Consider the following 21,323-nt stretch of genomic DNA (forward strand, 5'->3'; position numbering starts at 1 on the left):
AGTCTTTATGCTGTATCCCTTAAACATATACCATGCTATATGTCAGTTATATCACAATAAAACAAAGGGGAAGAAAACCTGCCTCCATTTACATATCTACCAGTTGTTTTATTTATAGATGAATTTATTATCTTCTCCCCAAACCTATTCCTTATCTTGGCTCCCCTGTTCCTGTTAAAGCCACCATACTATTTCCTCAGGCCCTAAAGCCTGAAGCTGCAGAGTTGCCTGACCTCTTATTTTCAAGGTCCATCAGCTGAGGAGCATCCCTTGCATCTTTTCCTCCTGTCTTTTCTCCATGTTGCCTGTCATTCCTCTAACTCTCATTACCTAAACTCATGTGGACTATTCTCCAAGTCTGATAAATTACCTTCCAGTTTGCACTCTCCAATCGAAGTTGTAAACTATTCTTGCATTAATTGTCATAAAGCACAGCTCCACTCACGTTTTCCCCACCCGCTCAAGAATCCTCAACAGTGTCTCACTGCATATTCAATAAAGTGTGAGACTTGCCTGGCAACCTCTATGACCTATCATCAACAGACCAAGACTTATCTTCTGTTAACCATTAGTCAAAATGGACTTTTTAATCATCTCCTAATATATCCTGTGTATTCCAAACAAGACTTCTTCATTCTCTTCTTTCTGAAGATTTTTCTTGAAAGTTATCTTTCCCTTCTATCATTTTCATATTACTTTGTTTGCATCTCTTCTGTGGAAGATATATATTTAGACATGATTTTTATCTTCATTGGAAGGTATATCCTTTTGCCTCTGATAGACTACAAGTCACAAAAGTGTGAAAACAGGTATGCCCAATAGAGTACACAACAGTGTCTGGCACTTAGAAGACATTTAGTAAATAACATCATGAGGCATTTCTAAGGCCCGATGCTAGTACTGTTGCTATTAAACTCTCACATAGACCTATTAGATGTATTAATATGGACCTTTTCAATAAGATGCTGAGTAGAACTCTGAAAACTGTATGCTACAAAAAGTTTAATAAAAAGAAACTTCTCTAGTCAAGCACTGCTGATGAGTTGATTGCACCTTAACAACCAGTCTGTCAACACAGTTATGCAGTAAAAAGTAAAATTCTGTCACATAGGAGGAAATTAATCCATGACACATTTTAATCACTCTGAACTCTCATTTAAAAAATAATGCTATGATAATCATGCATACCCTCTTCATAGGACTGCTATTGCTCTCATGTATTGTTGACACCACATTTGGAATTAAAACAAATGGGATATCACAGCGTGAAATGATTAAGAATATTTGCAGTACTTTGGTCCCCAAGTCTTTAGCCTCTGAATGTCCTGGCTTTGTACAATACAGTCTTTTAGTTAAATGGTAAAGTCTACTTATGTATCAGCTCAAGGGATGTGCCCCTTGTACCATAGCTGGCAGTACAAATGGCTGTGGAGATGAAACCTGAAAAAATTGGTGATCCTCATCACTGATTTCTATCCTTGTAAAAATAATTGCGTACTTACTTTTTAAATATTTATCAGTTAAAAATAAAATATCTTCTATTTCTATTGACTCTCCTGAACTTCTTTTAGAAACAAAGTTTGGGGAAAAGCTCTTTGATATTGATCCAAAATATATAAGGAACTTACACAACTCAATAGCAAAAAAACCCCAAACAATTCAATTAAAAAATTGGCAAAGCATCTGAATATTTTTTCCAAAGAAGACATTCGAATGGTCAACAGGTTCATGAAAAGATGCTCAACATCACTACTCATCAGGGAAGTGCAAATCAAAACCATAATGAGATATCACATTGCATTTGTTAGAATGGCTATCAAAAAGACATAACATATGCTGGCGAGAATGTGGAGAAAAGGTAACCCTTGGTGGGTATGTAAATTGGTATAGCCACTATAAAAAACAATATGGAGGTTCCTCAGAAAATTAAAAATATAACTACCAATTCCATTTCTGGTATATATCTGAAGGAAATGAAATCAGTATCTTGAAGAGCTATCAGTATCTCCATGTTCACTGCAGCATTATTTATAATAGCCAACCTTGGAAACAACGTAAATGTTGATTGATAAATGGACAAAGGAAATGTACTGAATGTGTACAATGGAATATTATTCAGCCATAAAAAGAAATCTTGCCATTTGTGATAATGTGGATCAATCTTGAAGTCATCGTGCTAGGTAAAAGACAAAAGAAAGACAAATACTATATGTTCTCACTTATAGTGGAATCTAAAAAAACACAAACTCATAGAAACAGAAGAGATTGGTGGTTGCCAGGTACAAGAGAAGAACGGGGAAATGGCTAAAGGTGGTCAAATGGTACAAACTTTCAGTTATAAGATGAATAAGTTCTAGGGACAATGTACAGCATGATGACTTTAGTTAACAGAACTATGTTGTATCACTAAAAGTTGCCAAGAGGCTTCAAGAGTTCTCACCCCACACAAAAAAAAATTTAACCAAATAAGAAGATAGATATGCTAACTCTATTGTGTTAGTCACTTTGCATTATATACCTGTATCAAATCATTACATTACCTTAATATACACAATCTTATTTATGTTGTATCTCAGTAAAGCTGGGAGAAAAGAAAGCAAAAATTTTATTATTTACATGAAATGTTCTTTTCTACTTAATTTTTTTTTTCAGTTCCTTTACACAGGCCTCTTGAGAATAGCTGTTCCTAACAGCAAGACAGAGTTAACTAAAAATCAGCAGATGTCACTCCCTAACTGATCCTTTTCAACTGTCCCTCTCTGTTAATTTCAGTTGGTTATTTTTTTCTGCAAATTTCAACTGCCTTTTCTCCATTACCAATTTCATTTTCCATTTTCAACCTCTGTTGAGCTTCCAAGAACTAATATCTTTCACTTTGCCTATAATATGTATATTTTATATAATGCTTTCTTTTTGAATGCCAGCCTCAATGCCAAAATCTGTATGCTTTACAGTAGCCACATGGAACATTTTTCTACTCTGTGGCTATGCCTTTGAAACAGAGACATACCTGTTATTATTCCATTATTTTTTTCTGATGAAAGGCACAGTTTTAGTTCATGGGACAAGCACTGGTTAGAATTTGCTACTCTTTCAACAGCATTGAGCAAATATTGTCTACCATGTACCAAGCATTGTTGTGGAGATTTAGCAGTTATAAAATAGAAAGTATTGTTTTCATGGCTCTTATATTCTAGTAGGGAGAGAACAAAATATAATAGGCTGCATGATGATAGGTGCTCTGAAAAAAAAAAAAGTGGGCTAGAGAGTAGGGAACACAGTGGTTACTTGCAATTTTACAAAGGGTTTTCAGAAAAGCTGTCATCATGAAGGTGGTGACATCTGAGAAAAGGACTTGATAGAAACAGAGAGAAAGCCTTGTGGATATCTGGGTCAAGAACTTTTGCAGAGGGAACACCTAGTGCAAAGGCGCACGTAGGCTGTCACAAGCAGTAAGGAGTTTTACTGTAAGCATCTGCCAGGGACAAAAATTCAGGCAAGGCTTTTTTTGTTGTTGCTATAAAGACTCCACCTACATGAGAGCTTAATAAGCTTAAGATGAACATCAGTGCAGATCTGTTTAGTGTTCTCTCCCAGCCATGACCTCATTGTTAATACTGACAGCCTGGACTGCCTCTTAGATTTGGATGGGCCTTGGATGAAAAGCCTGTCAAATCTGGATGAAATCAGAAGAGAGGGTTTTGGTAGCTCTGTAGACCCCTTGATTCTTCATTTCATTCTGTCTTCACATGAGGCTCCATATTAATCATATGTAGCCAGTGATTCCAAGTTTTCATTTAAACCTAAAATATAGTCCATTACCATTTATGAACTAAGAAGTATAATGTAATTCTACCTCAGATTAGCTAATGGTGGATCCTCGTCCCACAGACAGATAAGACAAGGGCTACTGAGACAAAAGTATTTCTTATGCCAAATTGTGCTTTTGATGTTGTCTTTGTCTAGTCAGGACAACACATTAAAGAGGTCATTACTTTCATAGAGTCCTCAGTAGAACTTCCAGAGACTGTTACACTTATATTCAACAAACAGATAATCTGGACTGGGCCTATCTATCCCATAACCCACACCTCCTTCTAATCTAAGTGGTTTCCAATTTACTGAGGAAAACATTTTCCTAAACCTTCTGTTGTCACCTTGGAGCCTACTCCTATCCTTAATAAGAATAAAATACTATTAAGAACTCAATAAATGAACATTTGAAAGCAGGCAGCGGGTTTAGTTTATTTCAGCTTAGCTTTGATTTGTTTGGAAACTAAATTCCTTTCACGTGAAGATCAGTACTTATTTCATAAGCATAAAGGTTTAAGAGACAAACCAAGATTTCTTTAGTAAAGGTAGCTGAATATCCAAATAAGGTCATCGTGACTTATGAATAACTGAAAATAATATTTTATCATTATACCAGTTCTGTGATGGTCATGTAGATTCAGTTTAGATGTCTGATTTAAGTTGGCTATGGTGGATTTGAACAAACACAGAAAGCCTTTAAACTATGGCCAGGTGTGTTGTTTTAAATCCAGATCAAGTATTGAACACTCTGACTGTAGCTTGATATAAATTAAGAATTATCGTAATATGTGTTTAGGTTGTTCCATATTTATATTTGTATAAAAATGTCGAGAGATGACATTTCTATAATGAAACCGTAATGTAATCAAATCGACAACTTAGAAATTTACCAGTGTTTTTTTTTCACCTTTACATATTTTAATCTGTCAAAATTTTTGTTCATAAGCTGAAAAAGTCATTAGAAAGAAGCAAGCCATTTATCATTCTTTTTTCTCATGGAAAAAATGCAATTTCCTAATTAACAAGGAATCTCTAATTTTAGATGGAAAAAAACAACACAATAGATCAATTATACCAAATTTGAAAGAGTAAAGTATTTCTTCTATTTCTAATTAAAATATGTTATTCTGGAAAGCAATATATATATGGTGGGCTGTCCTCACTTATAAAATTTTTTTTGAACCAAAGGGACCTTATCCCACATATGAGATTCATAGACTGTTGTAAATACTCTACAAATATGTACTCCACAGCCTTAAACTGTGATGCGCTAGAGGAGAGGGCTTACTCAAAACCTCAAGTTAGTCCACCTGGGATAGATAGATTCTTGGCTACCCACTTACTAGCTGAGTAATCTCAGGCAAGACATTTAGCTTTTTTCTGCTTTAGCTGATAACACTGTATGGCTAATAATAGTATCTATTTGTGGATTGTAGAAGGACAGAATGAGCTAACACATAAAAGTTCTCAGAACAGTGACTGGTGCATGGTGACTATTCAGTAGATGTTAGTTATTCTAGTGTGGGACAAAGTCTTAATAGGATGAAGTACTGGATGTAATTTTAATATTTGTATTGGGATTCATCCATGTTTTACAGAACTTAGTATGCTTTCTGGTCTGAGGGCTCAAGCAGAGAGGGATGGCTCTTCTAAGTGAAACTGACCACTGCACATAGTCCCCCAAATCAGAGGAAGCTTGTCAGTGTGGGCAGACACAAGAATAGACGAATGTGACTTCCCACTTCTCTCTCTCTCTCTCTTTTTTTTATCTCAAGGAAATTAATCAAGGGTGCTAATGTAGACCCTTAAATTAATTGTTTCTGCTTAACTTAAGGTTTAAACCCTTGGTTTGCTGTGTAGTAAACTTAGGTTTTTGATAGTTACCCCCAAATCTTTGTATCTCTTCGTTTCACTGCAGAAGAAAAACTAAATTTACCACAGCGGATTGGTATTATTAAGTTGGGCATTATTTCTCCCAAGAGACCATCTGCTTTGGGGAAAGGCAATAGGGTGCCCTCCATTAATACATCTGATGGTGTAATGATGTACCACCCCTGCAATTCAGAGTTACGGTCTCAGAACATAAAATTTGATCATCTCATCTTACTGCATAACTACGAATGTTAGGCTAGGCTGTGAGAGTATCAGCCCATCGCGAGATCCAGTTTCCAGACATTGCTTCTGATGGCCTAAAGTTCTTTTGATCAAGTAGTCTACTTGCTACAAAAATTCAGATTAACAAAATTAGAAGGGGAAGGGATAGATTCATTTGGTTCCAACTCCAAAACATCCCACCAGAACAGGTGTACTTGCAAGGTAAAGCTTGCTTTAAGTGTTCTCTGTCTCAAGTTGTACAATCGGCCCGGGGCGGCGGAACCCTCCCAACCTGCATACTGGGTCGTGCGCGTGTTTGCAGGTGCCGAGGCACGCGCACACACACTGGGACCCACTTTCCTAGGGCAATCCAATCAAAGTCTCGCTCTCACCTCAAGGGCTGTCAACTTTCACGCCCCTCCCTACGCGCTCAGCCCCCTCCTCACTCTTCCACCCCTCACGCCCCGCCTCCAAAGTAGGGTTCACCACTTTCATTGGTAAGTACTCCCCTCACTCCTACCCTGGAACCAATCACTAGCATTCTGGTGGAGAGCGGCGGAGCCAATAGGGATACTCGTTGCGGCAGCTGCCGGGTCCCGAGCACCGGGAGGCGGTGCCGGGGGCTGGGTGCCGGTGGGGGATTAGTTGCCGTTTGGAGTGAGAAGCGGGCAGAGGCGGCGGCGGTGGCGCGGGATCCGCGGAGAACCAGAAACCTCAAGGCCCTTATCCCCTGACCGGTCCCCAGAAGCAGGAGTCCCGGCCCTCCCTGCAGCTGCCGCGCTCTCTCGCGCGTGCAGCCCCGCCTGGCTGCGAGCGGCCCCCGGGGCTACGTGATCCGGACGGTTGCCCCTCTCCCCTGTCAGCGCGATGCCCGGGGCGGCGGCGGCTCTGGGCTCCTCGCGGTCCCGGCCGTGACCACCACACCGAGCCCGACTGGGCGGTTGGGGCCGTTGGACGTTTGTTTTCGCAGGCTTCCCCTCCCCCCTCGCCGAGGCGGCTGGGGTGCGCGTTGGGAAGGGGGAGCCGACAGACTCCTCCCTCTCCTTGATACCCCCGCCCCTCCCCCTTACACACTCGCACGCACTATCGCGCCGGCTCCCACACGCTCGCGCGGCTCCGCGCCTCCCTGTCGGCCGGCGTCGTCCAGGGCCCGCCGAGCCACCATGTCCACCGCCTCCTCCTCCTCCAGTTCCTCCCAGACCCCTCATCCCCCGCCGCAGAGGATGCGGCGCAGCGCCACGGGCTCCCCACCCGCCGCCCCCGCCGCCGGGAGTGGGAACGGTGCGGGCGGCGGCGGCAGCGGCGTGGGCTGCGCCCCGGCTGCGGGAGCCGGGCGGCTGCTGCAGCCCATCCGCGCCACGGTGCCCTACCAGCTCCTGCGGGGCAGCCAGCACAGTCCCACGCGCCCGCCCGCCGCCGCCGCCTCGCTGGGCAGCCTCCCGGGGCCCGGAGCGGCCCGCGGCCCCAGCCCGCCCAGCCCGACGCCGCCGCCGGCCGGGGCCCCCACCGAGCAGGCGCCGCGGGCCAAGGGCCGCCCGAGACGGTCCCCCGAGAGCCACCGGAGGAGCAACTCACCTGAGAGAAGGAGCCCCGGCTCGCCTGTGTGCAGAGGTAGCGAGCCCAACCCTTCCGTCCTCCCGGGCTGCGTCTCCCCGACGGTGCCCTCCGCGGAAACTTCAGCCTCTCCGGGCTTCTCTTTGCTAGTGCATTATCGAAGGTGTGAAAGTGGCTTTGGGAATCTCACCCCACCCCCTACGGTCGCTGCGGGGCTTGGAGGAGCGAACTGCACAGCAACTTTTATTTGACCCTTCTGCCGCCCCTCAGATTTTTATCTTCCATCACTCACCTGCATGGAAAGGTTTTTCAGTTTAAGAGCTGATTAGCTCATTCATGTGTTTGCCGTTTGTAGCAAGGGAAGGAGGAGATGGGCGAAACATTTAAATAAACAAGCACACGAACTCTCCGGCAGCGGATAAGGTGGTGGTTGTAATCTCTACAACCTCTTTGTGCTTTCCTTCAAAGTTCCTAATGCCTGTGACTACCGGAATACTTTTTTTTTTTTCTTTTTTGGAGGGGTGGTGGCATTAGTTACAATGTAAGGATATTTCTAGGGTGTGTAGAGGGGACGGTTTTGGATGTGCAATTCAAGTGTATAGTGTTTTGCCTTTTTTTTTTTTTTATCCCCTTCGTTTCTGCTTGTGTAGTCTTATGCATCAGACCTATTTGTGAAGTGTGCACACTTTTTCCATTTTTAAGTACACTTAACAGTTCGGTTGAGCTGTTTGGAGGATCTCAAGTTTCTTTTTTGTTAAGTGTCAAAGGTAATGGGGAGCTGGTGGATGCTGACAGCTTTCCTAATGTTTTCTGTTTTGGTTTGGTTTTGTTTATGTCTAGGGACACAGTGCATGATCTAGTTGAGTCCTTGGGGAGAAAAGGAAGATTAGCCAAAACAGGGACTTAAAGCTCAAAGCTCATAAGGGAGAGCGGAGCAGCTAATATTATTAGATACCAGGCTAGAGCTACAGATGCTGCTGTTGCCGCTGCCGCCGCTGCTTCTGCTGCACTGTGGAGAGAACAGATCATTCTGAGTGGAAAAATCTCTGCTTGGAAGGGAAACACTGTGGAGCTCTGTACAATGTTTATGTGGTATGTGGAATTTTTTTTAATGGAGTTTTCTTGATGAAGGTCTTAGACTTGGAGAAAATTGTTGTGTTATGCTAGATTGCAGTCTTGGTGTTTTTGTTTTAATATTTCTGACCTGTAATTGGCATGTTGCTAAGGCATTTGTTTTCAGACCACTTGATGGTGAGGCAAGGTAGACTGTAGTGCAGTGGTATGTGTACTTGAACACTAAGAAATACATCCTGTAATCTGTATGCACCAGGAGGAATTTGTTCCCCCACTCCTCCCCCAGGTCAAGCCAGCTGCTGCAGAAACTGACATCCTCCAGCAAATCCTGAATGAATGAATGAAAACAACGTGATCGCCCTAATAATGACCACCACTGAACACACATCTTTGGCTGTATTTTATAGAAAAGGCCACCATTTTCTAACAGATTAATGCCATATGCAACTCCCTTGCACATTTTCTAGAGCTATATGAAATGAGAGGTAACAGAACGAAAAGAAGGCAGCAGTGACGTAATTTTTTCAGTGATTTAGTGTCAACAGCATATAGATTGAGTTTTGGGATTTTCTTTTAGGGACTAATATATGCGCCATAAAATAAGCATTACAGGCAGATTGTGTACACAGGGTTTTGTGGGCAGAGTAAGAGTAGTTTCGGCAATTGCTACAACAATATAATGGCCATCTAGTACCTCCTCTTTTGTTGATAAACACTAACATCTTACAACAGATCATAGTACAACTTGTTTTTCTGCATCCTTCAAGAGCCTTAATTGCTTAAGAATTACATGCCCATCATCAAGTAGTTTTAATGAAATTTGTGATCAGGCTTGAACTGTTCTCTTTGTTGTAGCATTGCACATCTAAATTTAATGCAATTTTAACGCAATCATGATGAAAACACTTTTCTGAGTCTGGTTGTGCAGTAAACAGATTTGCATCATCAGAGAGCTTGTACCGGGAATGGAAGAGGCCTTTCTGCTGTTTTTAACACCAGGTGGTTTTGTCAGTTTCTTACATTGAAGTGATTTTAAATGCAGACTCTTTTGACCCCAGTTCCCTGACCATACATACATAATACCTTTATGTTACTTCTCCACATCCCACCCTGCTAGAGACCTACCCAAATTAAAACTGTACAACTATTCTGTTCCGTCTAGTCAGTCATTTAAAGTCCATACTACGAACAGTTGAACAATTTTTCGAATGATAATCTATTCAGTCTCTTTTGAATTCTGCAAGGTTCTGACTTCAGTGGATTTTAGTCTCCACAGGTCAAGACTCCTGCCGCTGCCTCTGCTGCTGCAGACACTGACATCACTATACTGCATGAATGAAAAACAACAACGTGCCCCATTTCTTGCTCTCCACCTTCCTTTTCTGCACAGTCTTCTGGTGTGTGTGTGTGTGTGTGTGTGTGTGTGTGTGTGTTTAAAATAGTGTTATGCTGCATATGAAACTACATTAAAAATGTTAAGTAGCTGGTGACTCAAGGGATGTGTATTTAGTATAGAGGCATATTGTTTACAAAAAAGCTAAGTGCTATAAGCATTTGGACTAGAGATGACATAACAGCATTCAGTATTTTTTATCTGGACTGGTGGTTATGGAAGAAAATACAGAAGGTTTCAACAGTTTAGAAGTGTTTTACCAAACAGAAATATGAAAAAATAATTTCTAAACATGTTAAATCATTATGTCCCTCTTAAAACATTAATATGCATATTTACAGGGTTAAAACTAAAAGTAATAAAGAAATGGTACTCAGATTATTTCAGAAGGTTGAGGAAAAGCTAAATTCTTTAGGTGCAATCAATTAATATGATATTAATTTATAAAATCCAGCAAGAAGATGGTAATTTCCTTTATTTTGTAGCACAGTTTCAGATAATTTAAATAGAGACACATAAATCTCTAAATATCTTCAGTGGAGAGGACCTGGAGTTTTACAGATTGAAACTATATTGTTTATGCTTATGGATCATATTTTTCTTTGTATTTTAACTTTTTTTTAAGCTTCAAGGTTTTTTATTTATATTCATTTCTTTACTTCTGCCATTAGCAAAATGTCATCCTCCCCCTCGTTAGGTTTTGAAGGGTCTTGAAGTTGTGAATGACAAGCTGCTGAATGCATCCTCAGGCTCCCTGTGATGTGTTTGTAATAGATGTAAAATCATAAAGTATTATGCAAATAGTTATTTTTTGTAATGGTAATACATAAAGTGTACCTTTGAGATAAATAGAACAACTCAAATGAGGCTATAGCAGGATGTTAGTGTTAAAATTAATGATCTTTAAGCTAAAATCATGAATGACAACCAAAATATAATGAAGTTGATCCTTTTTGAAATCTCATACAACAAAATCTATGGATTTTAAAACAGAACAAACACTATTTTTACTGTGCAGGATAGCAAGCAGCAATTGCAAATCGTCTGGTAGTTTTGTTGTAAAGATTGAGCATCAGAATGAATTATAAATTCCAAAAGATATAAAAATAATTGTATTTGAATACTCTGGATGGAGTATTTTGAAGCATACCAAATCTAATTAAAAACATGGAATTGTTTGTGATTTATATAGTTCCTGCTATGTAAAATAGTAAGCGTTGATTTCTGATTTAATATAACAAATATTTAGGCCCAATTTTCTAAAAGATTACTAACTCTAGAGAGAAATTTGATTAGACTTTTTCATGAGTACCTTGAGAGCCTTGTTTAATACATTAAGAAGGTAAAGAAAATAAAAGCCAGCCAGCACATAACGTTGAATGACTGCATGCAATGCGCGTGTGTCTGTGTGTTTTAATCAATTAATTTGCTTTCAGTTTTTGTCTCTTCATTAAATATTCCTTTTTGAGTCATTTTATGCTGTGCTCAGTTTGTGGAATGCCAACATTTTTAATTACATTTTCTCTTTTAAAAGATACATTCTCTTCCTGTAAAGTTACTTTTCAGTTGGCTATTCTTGGGAATTAAGGTCCTCTTTCTATCCCTGCCTTAAGATTAATTTTCTTAGAGTGCTTAGAGGAACTTGTTTTAAAGCTTTCCTATACTAGAGTGAAAATAGTTCAAGTTTTGGCTTCTTTTTTTTCCTAAAGTGGCAGGTTTCAAATACTTTTTTTGAGGGGAAAGTTTGTCAGCCTTTGAGAACTACACTCAGTATCAACAGCATTCATTATTTATGTAATTTTTCTTAGCAATTAAGATGCATAAAGTTTCTAGATCGGTGGGTGAATAGCCAAATAGATAAGTAAATTTATAGCTTATTTATTCTTAAACTATTGTTTCATGTTCAAAGATTATATCCCTCTCAAATAACTGTTACTCTAAACCTATTGAATATTATACATATATCTAAGGTATATGAAAGCACCTAGCTGGATATAAAGTTCTGTGTGTTTATATTGAACTAAAACGATTTCATTATTTACAATAAGTACTTTTCACAGAAGAACATTTCATTTACTATAGTATACATTTCTTCAGGGCTTTAATGCAAATTAGATTTATACATTGGGGAAATGTTGAAGAGTAATGTCATCCTTGTGATTTTCATTTTATTTGTGATAATGTGGGCTAAATGTGAATTAGAAAACAAAAGAATAATTGGTCTCTATGCCAATGAATAAGAATGGAAATAAATGGTGGTATTCACCAGTAGCTAATAGTTTTTCATAAATTAATAAAGAAAATTTTAAAGCCTGGATTATCAAAACTTTCACATATAGCTAATAGTCTGCCGAAGAGTATATACTAATGACTTTGTTATTCTTAATTTTAGTTCAGTCTTTTCTTCAGAGCTTAACATTCCCAGACACCACCAAGATAGGCTTTTCCACAGCACCTGTCCTGGGTCTGTGCCTGGAGCTGTTGTCTTTTGTTTTCAATATATAATTTTGTTCTCTTATTAAATTTCAAAGAAACCAAATCACTCATTCTGTTTCTGTCCTATATGTTGCTTATTTTAACAAGAGGTTGAGCTTATCCGATGATGGTCTCAAACTGGGTTTACCAAAAGTAAATGGAGGAAAGAGAGAACACTCCTCATCTATTGATGTAGAAAGGCTCAGGAACTGGGGAAGAGCCAGACCCCCCTCTCTTTCTTCCTGCCCCTTATCTGGACCCCTGGAACTGACCATGACTCCACCCATCATCCTGCTGCTTCTAGAAGAATAAGATGTGTGTTTATTCTACAGACATTTATAATGGATCAGTAGTGACTACAAAGAAAATTAGGATTTTACTTACACTGTATATGAATTGAGTAAAAATACTTGTCTAGTATTTCATTTTAGTAGGAGCAAACATGGCAGATACCTTTAAGCAGTGTTGTTTACTTCAAGTGACTGCTATTGAGGCAAATATGGGGGCAGTGGGGGAGCAAGTTCACGAATACCTCAGTAATTTCCCATGTATTATGTTGTATATCTGGTTATAGATGGAAAGAAAATATTTGAGTACTTACTATGTAAAGGGTAGCGTATACTTGCATTTATCAGAAAAGTGAATTTGAAATGCAAATCTGATTTCAGGTCCACTGTTCATTCCACATTCCTCAAGATTATCTATCCTGTTGTTTCCAGTTCAAAAAGACTGATTTTGGTATCAGCCATGATTTCTGAGCTAAAAAAAGTTTCTAAAAATAGGTGTTTCTATTGTTTCCACAGCATTATTACACTATGCTGGAATATACTTTGACATTTTCAGAATGTCTGAAAATGTTAGACTTAGGGTGTTGGATGTAACTGAAATAGAATATTGATGGGTTGGTCATATTTCTCCATTTGTCACGTAAAGTATGAGAGACTATGTGTGTGCCCATGAGCAAAAGAAAAACCCTTCTCCTCAGGGTTCAAGAATATTAACTTAATTGTGCCTGGCCCTCCTTAAATCTAGAATCAATGCCGTTCTCGAATCATATTACAGTGAGCAGAAGTACTGTTCTTCATGAATATTAAAAGATAGTTATATACGGTGGTTGACTGATGAGTGATTCAGGAATCACTCACTAAGCAGAAACACTGGTCTCAAATTATCATCCCAGCAACTGGTGCTGGGTTAATTCAGCCATCCCAAAAGCTAACAGTTATCACCGAATTTGTAGGTTTGAACTCCCTATGTTGGTGCACCTTAATGATGGCTCACCAGAAATAAGGATGTGTTAAAGACACTAGTGAAACTCATTGTTGTGTGTCAAGGTTAGTGTCCAGAATTGTTTTCCAGTTATTGGAATTAAGAAATCCATGAAACATCTGAATGTTTTTCATAACAAGGCAAAAACTTCTATCACTTGCTGCCTTTCTAAAGATCAAATGCTTAACAACCACTGATAGTAATAGCTCCTTATTTTAGCCAGTTAGGACCACAGGGAGAACTTTTCTGAATAGTCTATATAGCTAATTTTAACTTTTACACCACTAGAAAATTATTTGATGAAACATTTTCTAAAATTATTATGCAGTCATTTTCTTGGGCAGAACGAAGGACATAAATGAACTTTGTGCCTTAATTAGCTTTATCAATACTTATTATATACCTAATGAAATGGTCACTATAGATAGTATTGAATATAAGATTGAGCATTGACTGATAACTAGAATTACCCTATAACTGATTCTATACATTTGCTTTTGGGATTGTCTTTTTTCTAAGGAAGGTAGAATGAAGCAATGTGGGGTTACATTATTCCTTGGTAGAATAACCTGTCTCTTTTCTCTAGAATATATTATCAAGTAAAAGATCAAAGAAATTATTTTACAAATGGTTCCATAACAGAGTCTTGGGAAAAAAAGGTATACTAGAAAACAATAGATTTTTTGTCAATAGACTTGGGTTCTCTTTCCAGTTTTACCATTTGACTTATGTCAAGTCACTAACTCTTTGCATCTTTTTTTCTCTTTCTTTAAGATAAGCAAAATAGTTTTTTAAAGATTTTGATTGAGTATGGAGAAAATTGTGCTGTTGAAAAGAAAACTAAATTTATTAAACTCAAAAAAAATTTTTGACATTTCTCCCCCAGCTTTACTGAGGTATAATTGACAAATAAAAATTGTATGTATTTAAGGTATACAGTGTGAATTATACTTATACAGGTATAAGTATAAATTGTGAAATGATTACCACAATCAAGCTAATGAACACATCAGTCACTTCACACAGTTGCCTTTTTTATGACGTGTGATGAAAATACTTGTAGTCTACTCTTAGCATAATTACTCATAATCAAAAGTTTATACTCTTTGACTAACAGTTCCCCATTTCCCTCACCTGGCAACCACCATTCTGTTCTATAAATTCAACTTTAGATTTTACATATAAATGAGAACATATAGTATTTGCTTTCTTTGTCTGGTTTATTTCACTTAGCACAATGTCTTCCAAGTTCACCTACGTTGTTGCCAATGGCAGGATTTCCTTTTTAGAGGCTGTATGATATTTCATTGTATTTTGTATACCACATTTTCTTTATCCATTTCTCTGTCAGTGGACACTTATCTTGGCTGTTGTGAATAAGCTGCAGTGAACTTGTCTTTTTGGTGATGGCCATTCTGATAGGTGTGAGGCGTTATCTCATTGTGGTTTCAACTTGCATTCCCTTGATGATTAGTAATTTTGAGCACCTTTTCATATACTTGTTGGCCATTTATATGTCTTCTTTGGAAAAAATGGCTATTCAGACATGTTGCCCATTTTTAATTGTGTTATTTGGTTTTGCTATTGAGCTTTATGAGTTTCTTATATTTTTTTGGATATCAATCCCTTATCAATGTATGGTTTGCAGATATTTTCTCCCATTCCAGAGCTTGCCTTTCCATTTTGTTAATTGTTTCTTTTGCTGAGCAGCATTTTTTTCTTGTTATTTGATGTAGTCCACTTGTTTATTTTTGCTTTTGTTCTTGTGCTTTTGCTGTTGTATCAAAAATATCACTGCTAAGACTGATATCAAGGAGATTTTCCCTATACTTTCTTCCAGTAGTTTGACTTTTTCAGGTCTTATATTTAATTCTTTAATCCATTTCAAGTTAATTATGTATATGACATAAGGCTCTAGTTTCATTCTTTTGCATCTAGATATCTGTCTAGTTTTCCCAGCACCATGTATGGAAGAGACTGCCCTTTTCTCATTGTGTATTCTTGACACCCTGGTCAAAAATCAGTTGAACATATATGCATAGGTTTATTTCTGGGTGCTCTCTTCTGTTCCATTGGCCTATCTGTCTGTTTTTATGCTAGTACCATATTGTTTTGGTAACAGTTGTACAGATGCTTTCAAATAAAGTTAGTTACCACTTATCAAGCTTTTACGTCAGCCTTTGGTCTTCATTGGGACCCAATATAGAGTACTTTTATAACCTCTCCTCAGAGATGTGGAAATGCCATCTTGAGAAGTAATTTGCTCAAGGTCAGGCAGCATACACAGAGGGCCCAGGGGGTCATTTAACTCTCTAAGTTCCAATTTAAATTAGCTGAAACTTACTTTTGGAACCCAGTTAATTATGGAGTAGGAAAGCATGTACAATGGGATATCCCATTGCTTATACAGTTAAGTCATGGAAAGGCCAAAAATAGGTTTGGAGGGTTGGGTGAAGAAAAAGCTAAATGGGACTAGACTCTAGGGTCCACAGAACTTAAAATAGCTGCAAGTATTCCGAGAGATCTCAGGTATGCATATAAGAATGTTGTGACCCTTCAAAACCTTACGCATTAATAGGCCTTTCCCTTGGTCCTTAAAGGACCTACCACTTTGTTAAAACAATTTAGATTTAATGTTTTAAAACTGCCTTTCACATAAAATCTGGGTAGAGTAAGGTTTTATGTATTTTCATATTTTACAGTGTATTTTTAAGCTTTACACTTAAAGTAAAGCATGATAAGGCTTCATTCAATCCTAACATTGATTCTTTACTTTTAGTATCCTTTGATATTTTAGCAGCATTCAAAATAGTATCTTTTTATATATAACTGTCATGGCAAAGCAGCCAGGTGCACTACCTTCTCAATTTATGCCAGCTTGGGCTCTTTCAATTTTTCTTCGTTTGGTGTTGTGATATAGAAAAGATATTTTGATCTCCATTTTAATAATTTCTCCCAGGGCGTTTTGGCATTTTTTTCACTGTCACATGTGCTTACTGTAAGCTCTCTAGTAGCGTGGAGCATGAGTCTTTTCATAAGTAACATTAGAAACGGTATCGTTAAGACATTGGAAGTATTATATAGAGTTAATGTGATGGATGAAGTTTCTCATGACATTTCTTCTATAGTTATATTTTCTAGTTGACTATATCAGTTTATAAGTTGATTTAGTGAAATAATATATCTTAGAAGATAATAAAAACTAGTAGGGCTTAGCTGCTCAGGGTTACATAGCAGGTCTACCCATAAAAAAGAAAAAATACTATTTTCACGTAAACCTGTGAAGTGATCGCAGTACAAAGAGAAGTTACAGAGACCATAGTAAAGTATGGATTTGTTTATGTATTAGCTGGTAATCTGTAAACAAAATACATTCATAAGATCTTAGAGAGTTATGTGACAATGTCAGTTTTTTTCTTAAGTGTTTTTGAGGTAATGTGATGCATCACCCTGAAAAGGATCAACTGTCCTTTTCCTGTTTAAAATCAAGTTATTTAAGTGCCTAGTACTTACTGAACAGGTTAACGAACATGGCTAAATGCAATTTCATTAGTATTATAAAATTAGGGAGTTGGACTATGCTCAGAAATAAGGTTTTTGCAAAAGATACAATGTTCTTCAATATTTTGATCAGATGGCATTACCGAACTTATTTTAAAATTCTGTTCTTTACATGACAAAGTGACCCATTAATAAAAATCACTCGGTTTAGTCAATTACCTTTTTTTCACTCTTGTCTTTTTGATTAATGTATGAGCAAAGATTAGTGTGGCTTTAATGTATTTCATTGATAACTGTTTATTAAAGAAATGTTTGTTTCAGGTATTATACTAGTTGTTGGCAGTATGTTGGTGAGTAAAACCAGTGGATTACGTCTTTCACACAATAAATGTTTACTGAATCCCTGCTATGTCTGAGGAACTATGTTTAACCCTTACAGATACACACTCTAGGTGCAATTGGTGTGCTCACATTTGTATTTTTAAACAAGGTCAGTACATTTAAAGTCTACCAAGAATTCGACCCACTATTTTCTCTGAATTTTAGATTTCATGTATAAATTGTTATTTTCCTGTGCTTACCTTCTTAAGTTAGGTTTTTGGTATTCTTTTTGAATACCACATACTCTGTTTATATGTGTTTTTTTTCTATTAGATAAAAACTTAGAACTTCATCTTGTGTCTTCTATAATATATCTGGGTCTAAGCTATATTGCTGCCTGGATGTATGATATTCTGTTGTAATTTGATTTAGGATGATTCACTGGCACTCTCTCTGTGCACACACATATACATCCTTTCAGAATTCTGAACTTTATTATTGGTTATGGCTTCTTGTGTAGAAATGTAGTAATACGAAGTAATAACATATAGTAATACCTGGACAGTGGTGCCCTGTGTGGCTATTGAAATGTGTAGGACTTGGCTTTGACTAAATATCTGCTATTACTGAGCTAGAATGGAAAATAAGCTTTTCACATGTTGTATTACCATTCACTCGATATGTTGGTTGAATGCACAATAACTTGTCTTTATTATACTCAGAGTTTACTTGTTCTCAGTTTTTTCTATTTATAGTTTTTACCTTAAAGAATTATTAGCATTATAGCCTTTAGTAGTAGTACTATTCAGTTGTGTTGATCTTTAGGACAATTGCCTTATTCTACTTCGTATTAAGCCATGTGGTCAGAAAATAACTTCTTTATACAGATATTCCTATTTAATGGAATAAGTGTTACATGCAATCTCATGGTAAAACAGATGTTAAGTGAATCATATTTTCTGGGTTGATTTTTTTTTTTTATTTTGCTTGCATTTAAGGAAAGCTTATAGCCCCTGAATATAACCATATAATAAACCAACTAAAATTGCATATAGGAATTTTAGGAAATAGGAAGGCATAGGAAAAGTAATGAAATAAATTATTGTTAATATTAGTTTTGTTCACTTTAAAATATTTCCTTCTTAAATTAAGTGCCTCAAAACATAAAAGAAAGTAAATATATAGTGTAGTAGCTGAATCTTTGATTAAACTCACTGTGTTCCCATAGTTAATATAGCAATTCTAGAGGCTTTAATAGTTTACCTATGCTTTTTCATCTTAACTCATTTTAATGTTTCCGTAATTGTATTTAAGGTAATTTTGATGGATGTGTGTACTTCAAGTAGCACCTTGTCATTTTTAACATTCCACCATCCAGCATGGTGATTGGTGCTTAGAAAAGACCCTGCAGAGAATATGTGTTAAATCCTCACATAGGATTTACATAGGCATTTCTGTTGTAGCTATTTATGTAGCTAGGTTCAAATCACTGAACAGTGATTATTTTGGCATACAGTCATATAAATATCTGACAAAAGTGAAAATTAAATTATACTTGTGTTGCCTGTTCTCTAAAATCCCTAATGGTTTAGGTAACTGATGACTTATCTTTATTTAGGGCCTGTCATTTACTAGTGATGTGTAGCTTGGAAAAGTACTGATTTAGATCTTCACACACGTAGGAGCTGGGTGTTCTACCTGGTAGAAATAGGCGGGACAAAAACGGGTGATGACTGGACAGTCAACATTTTGAAAGATGGAAAATGCACTTCTACAGAGTGCATTTCTAAGTTACATCCAAGTTCTGCTAACCGAACTTGGTCTAGTGAGGGTCCATGGGATCGGTTTCTAAAGCCGTTACATTTAGAAGAAACTTAAACCATTATACTCAAAATTTGGTGAACTTTTTCAATTAAAAATCTAAATGCTTTTGTAGTGTGTGGTAAAGATCATGATTATTCTAAGCGCCAAGAAAGGAGAATGTAAATTGCATATCACATTACAAATTACATTTGTGCTTCATTATAATGTAAAAAAATTTAAACTGTAGAGCAGAGTTTGGGGTGGTTATTTGCTTTAGAGAATGTCTAACTTATGTGCAAGTAAAATTATTCAATTTACCAAAGTGTTATTTACACAAACTTTTTAGGAAGTCAGTTACACAAGGTTGAGGTTCATCTGAGGTTGTAAAAACACATTACTGAATAGTGTAATTTCTTATTGCTGCATAAAATGTTTTACTGACATTTAGCAGAATTAACTAATGTCATAAATTGTACAAATGAACATGAATAGATCTTTTTCTTTCCCTTTCTAATCTGGGTTTAAAGATTCTAAGAAATTTGGTATCGAACCAACCCCTATAAAGGAAATGACTCTTGTGTACTAATGATTTTATTTCTCACATTTCTCTGTGGAAAGGTATACTTTTAAATCAGATAAATATTCCAACGCTTTTCTGGAATATTTTGTCCTTACATAAAGAAGTTATTACTTCAGTTATAATTTCCTAGCAAACAGTTTCTAATCAGTATCATGAGGAAGTACTTCATCCCTCATGAAAAACTTTCATGAAATCCTCTGTTGTTAACATCAGGAGGACAAAGCAATAAGTAAGGCTAATTAGACTAGAAAGATGATTAGTGCTATGGATTATGATTTTATTTATAATTGTATATTCCTACAAGCCAGTTTTAACTTAAAAGTTTCTGTATATATTTAAGTACCAAGAAATTAATTGGCCAACTAATCCTGTTTATTCCCCAAAGCTACACATTATGGGTGTGTGTGTATGTATATGTGTGCACATGCACATGTGTGTGTAAGAGAGGCCCTTCAAGTTCACATTCCTCTCAGCAATCACTGGCTCTCGATGATTTCTCTACATAGAGTTGGGATTCATAGTCATCTTTTCATAGTTCTTTAAATGATTTTAATATGCTGAATGGCACTGACATAAGGATTTGGTTATCTTATAAAACCGATAAACATCTAATTAGATATAATTCTGAACATCTTTGTTGTGATTATTGGGAAATTTACTGTTTATAATACAGTTGTGTTTTCTTCCTGGAGACATCTTAAAGGCTGAATTCTTTGATCAAATAATTTATTTCAGGGTTATTTGGTAAAAAATGAGTTTGTTGGGTGGGTTTGGAGAAGCAAATTAATCAGTTCAAATATAAATTTCTTTCTCTGAGTCATCTCAGAGTTTAGGATGACAGTCCACTTGTGTGAAGTTTAATTTTCTTAAATATGTAATAATTTTTTCTGCTGGAGTTGGCTTTGTGATTATTGGGCAGGAGATTATGTTGGTATTTAAATTCGAAGTTGAAAAAATTGAAAAGTGTTGTTATGATTAGTGCTGTAGATTATACATTTCTACTGACCGGAGTGGGTGTTCTCATAGATAGTACCTATGTACGCAAATTAAAACAGACACGATCCTTACATTCTGCAAGTTTATATATCCAAATATTAAAAAATATTATTATAACTTCAGGTGTTATTCTTAGGATCTTTGTCTTCCTGCTGGTTTTGTTTTCATCTGTATAAAAAGTTTTAAAGTGTATTCAGCTTTTATTTTACAGAGTAGAATGTATCAGTTCCCTAAGTTTAACATGAAAAAAATGACCTAGTGTGTTTTTCTAAGCTATGGGAGAAAAAAAGCAAATTATTAATAAATTTTATCTTATATAATTCAAATTTTGGGTCACATGTTTTAATTATTTATATGTAAAAAGATAAGAAGTATAGAAGTATGTACTTTTATGTAGAAGTATATAGAAATATAGTTTATCAAGATAGGAGTATTGAGTGATTTAAGTTT

At 37.0% G+C, this 21,323-nt stretch overlaps 1 protein-coding gene and 1 long non-coding RNA gene across 2 annotated transcripts in view; one reads left to right on the forward strand and one right to left on the reverse strand.

The window, feature by feature from the left end:
* The window catches only part of LOC107504468, an 86,517-nt gene extending 78,457 nt beyond the window's left edge, over nt 1-8,060 (reverse strand). The window contains exon 1 of the long non-coding RNA XR_004954085.1: nt 7,483-8,060. This is a non-coding gene — a long non-coding RNA (uncharacterized LOC107504468). The remainder of the gene's footprint in view (nt 1-7,482) is intronic.
* GLCCI1 (glucocorticoid induced 1) overlaps nt 1,949-21,323 on the forward strand; it is a 94,542-nt gene continuing 75,167 nt past the window's right edge. Inside the window, exon 1 of the mRNA XM_016133675.2 lies at nt 1,949-7,518. Coding sequence (XP_015989161.2) covers nt 7,071-7,518 — 448 coding nt within the window. The 5' untranslated portion in view covers nt 1,949-7,070. The remainder of the gene's footprint in view (nt 7,519-21,323) is intronic.

Source organism: Rousettus aegyptiacus, unplaced genomic scaffold (genome assembly GCF_014176215.1).
Source record: "Rousettus aegyptiacus isolate mRouAeg1 unplaced genomic scaffold, mRouAeg1.p scaffold_m13_p_13, whole genome shotgun sequence".
NCBI classification, from domain to species: Eukaryota; Metazoa; Chordata; class Mammalia; order Chiroptera; family Pteropodidae; genus Rousettus; species Rousettus aegyptiacus.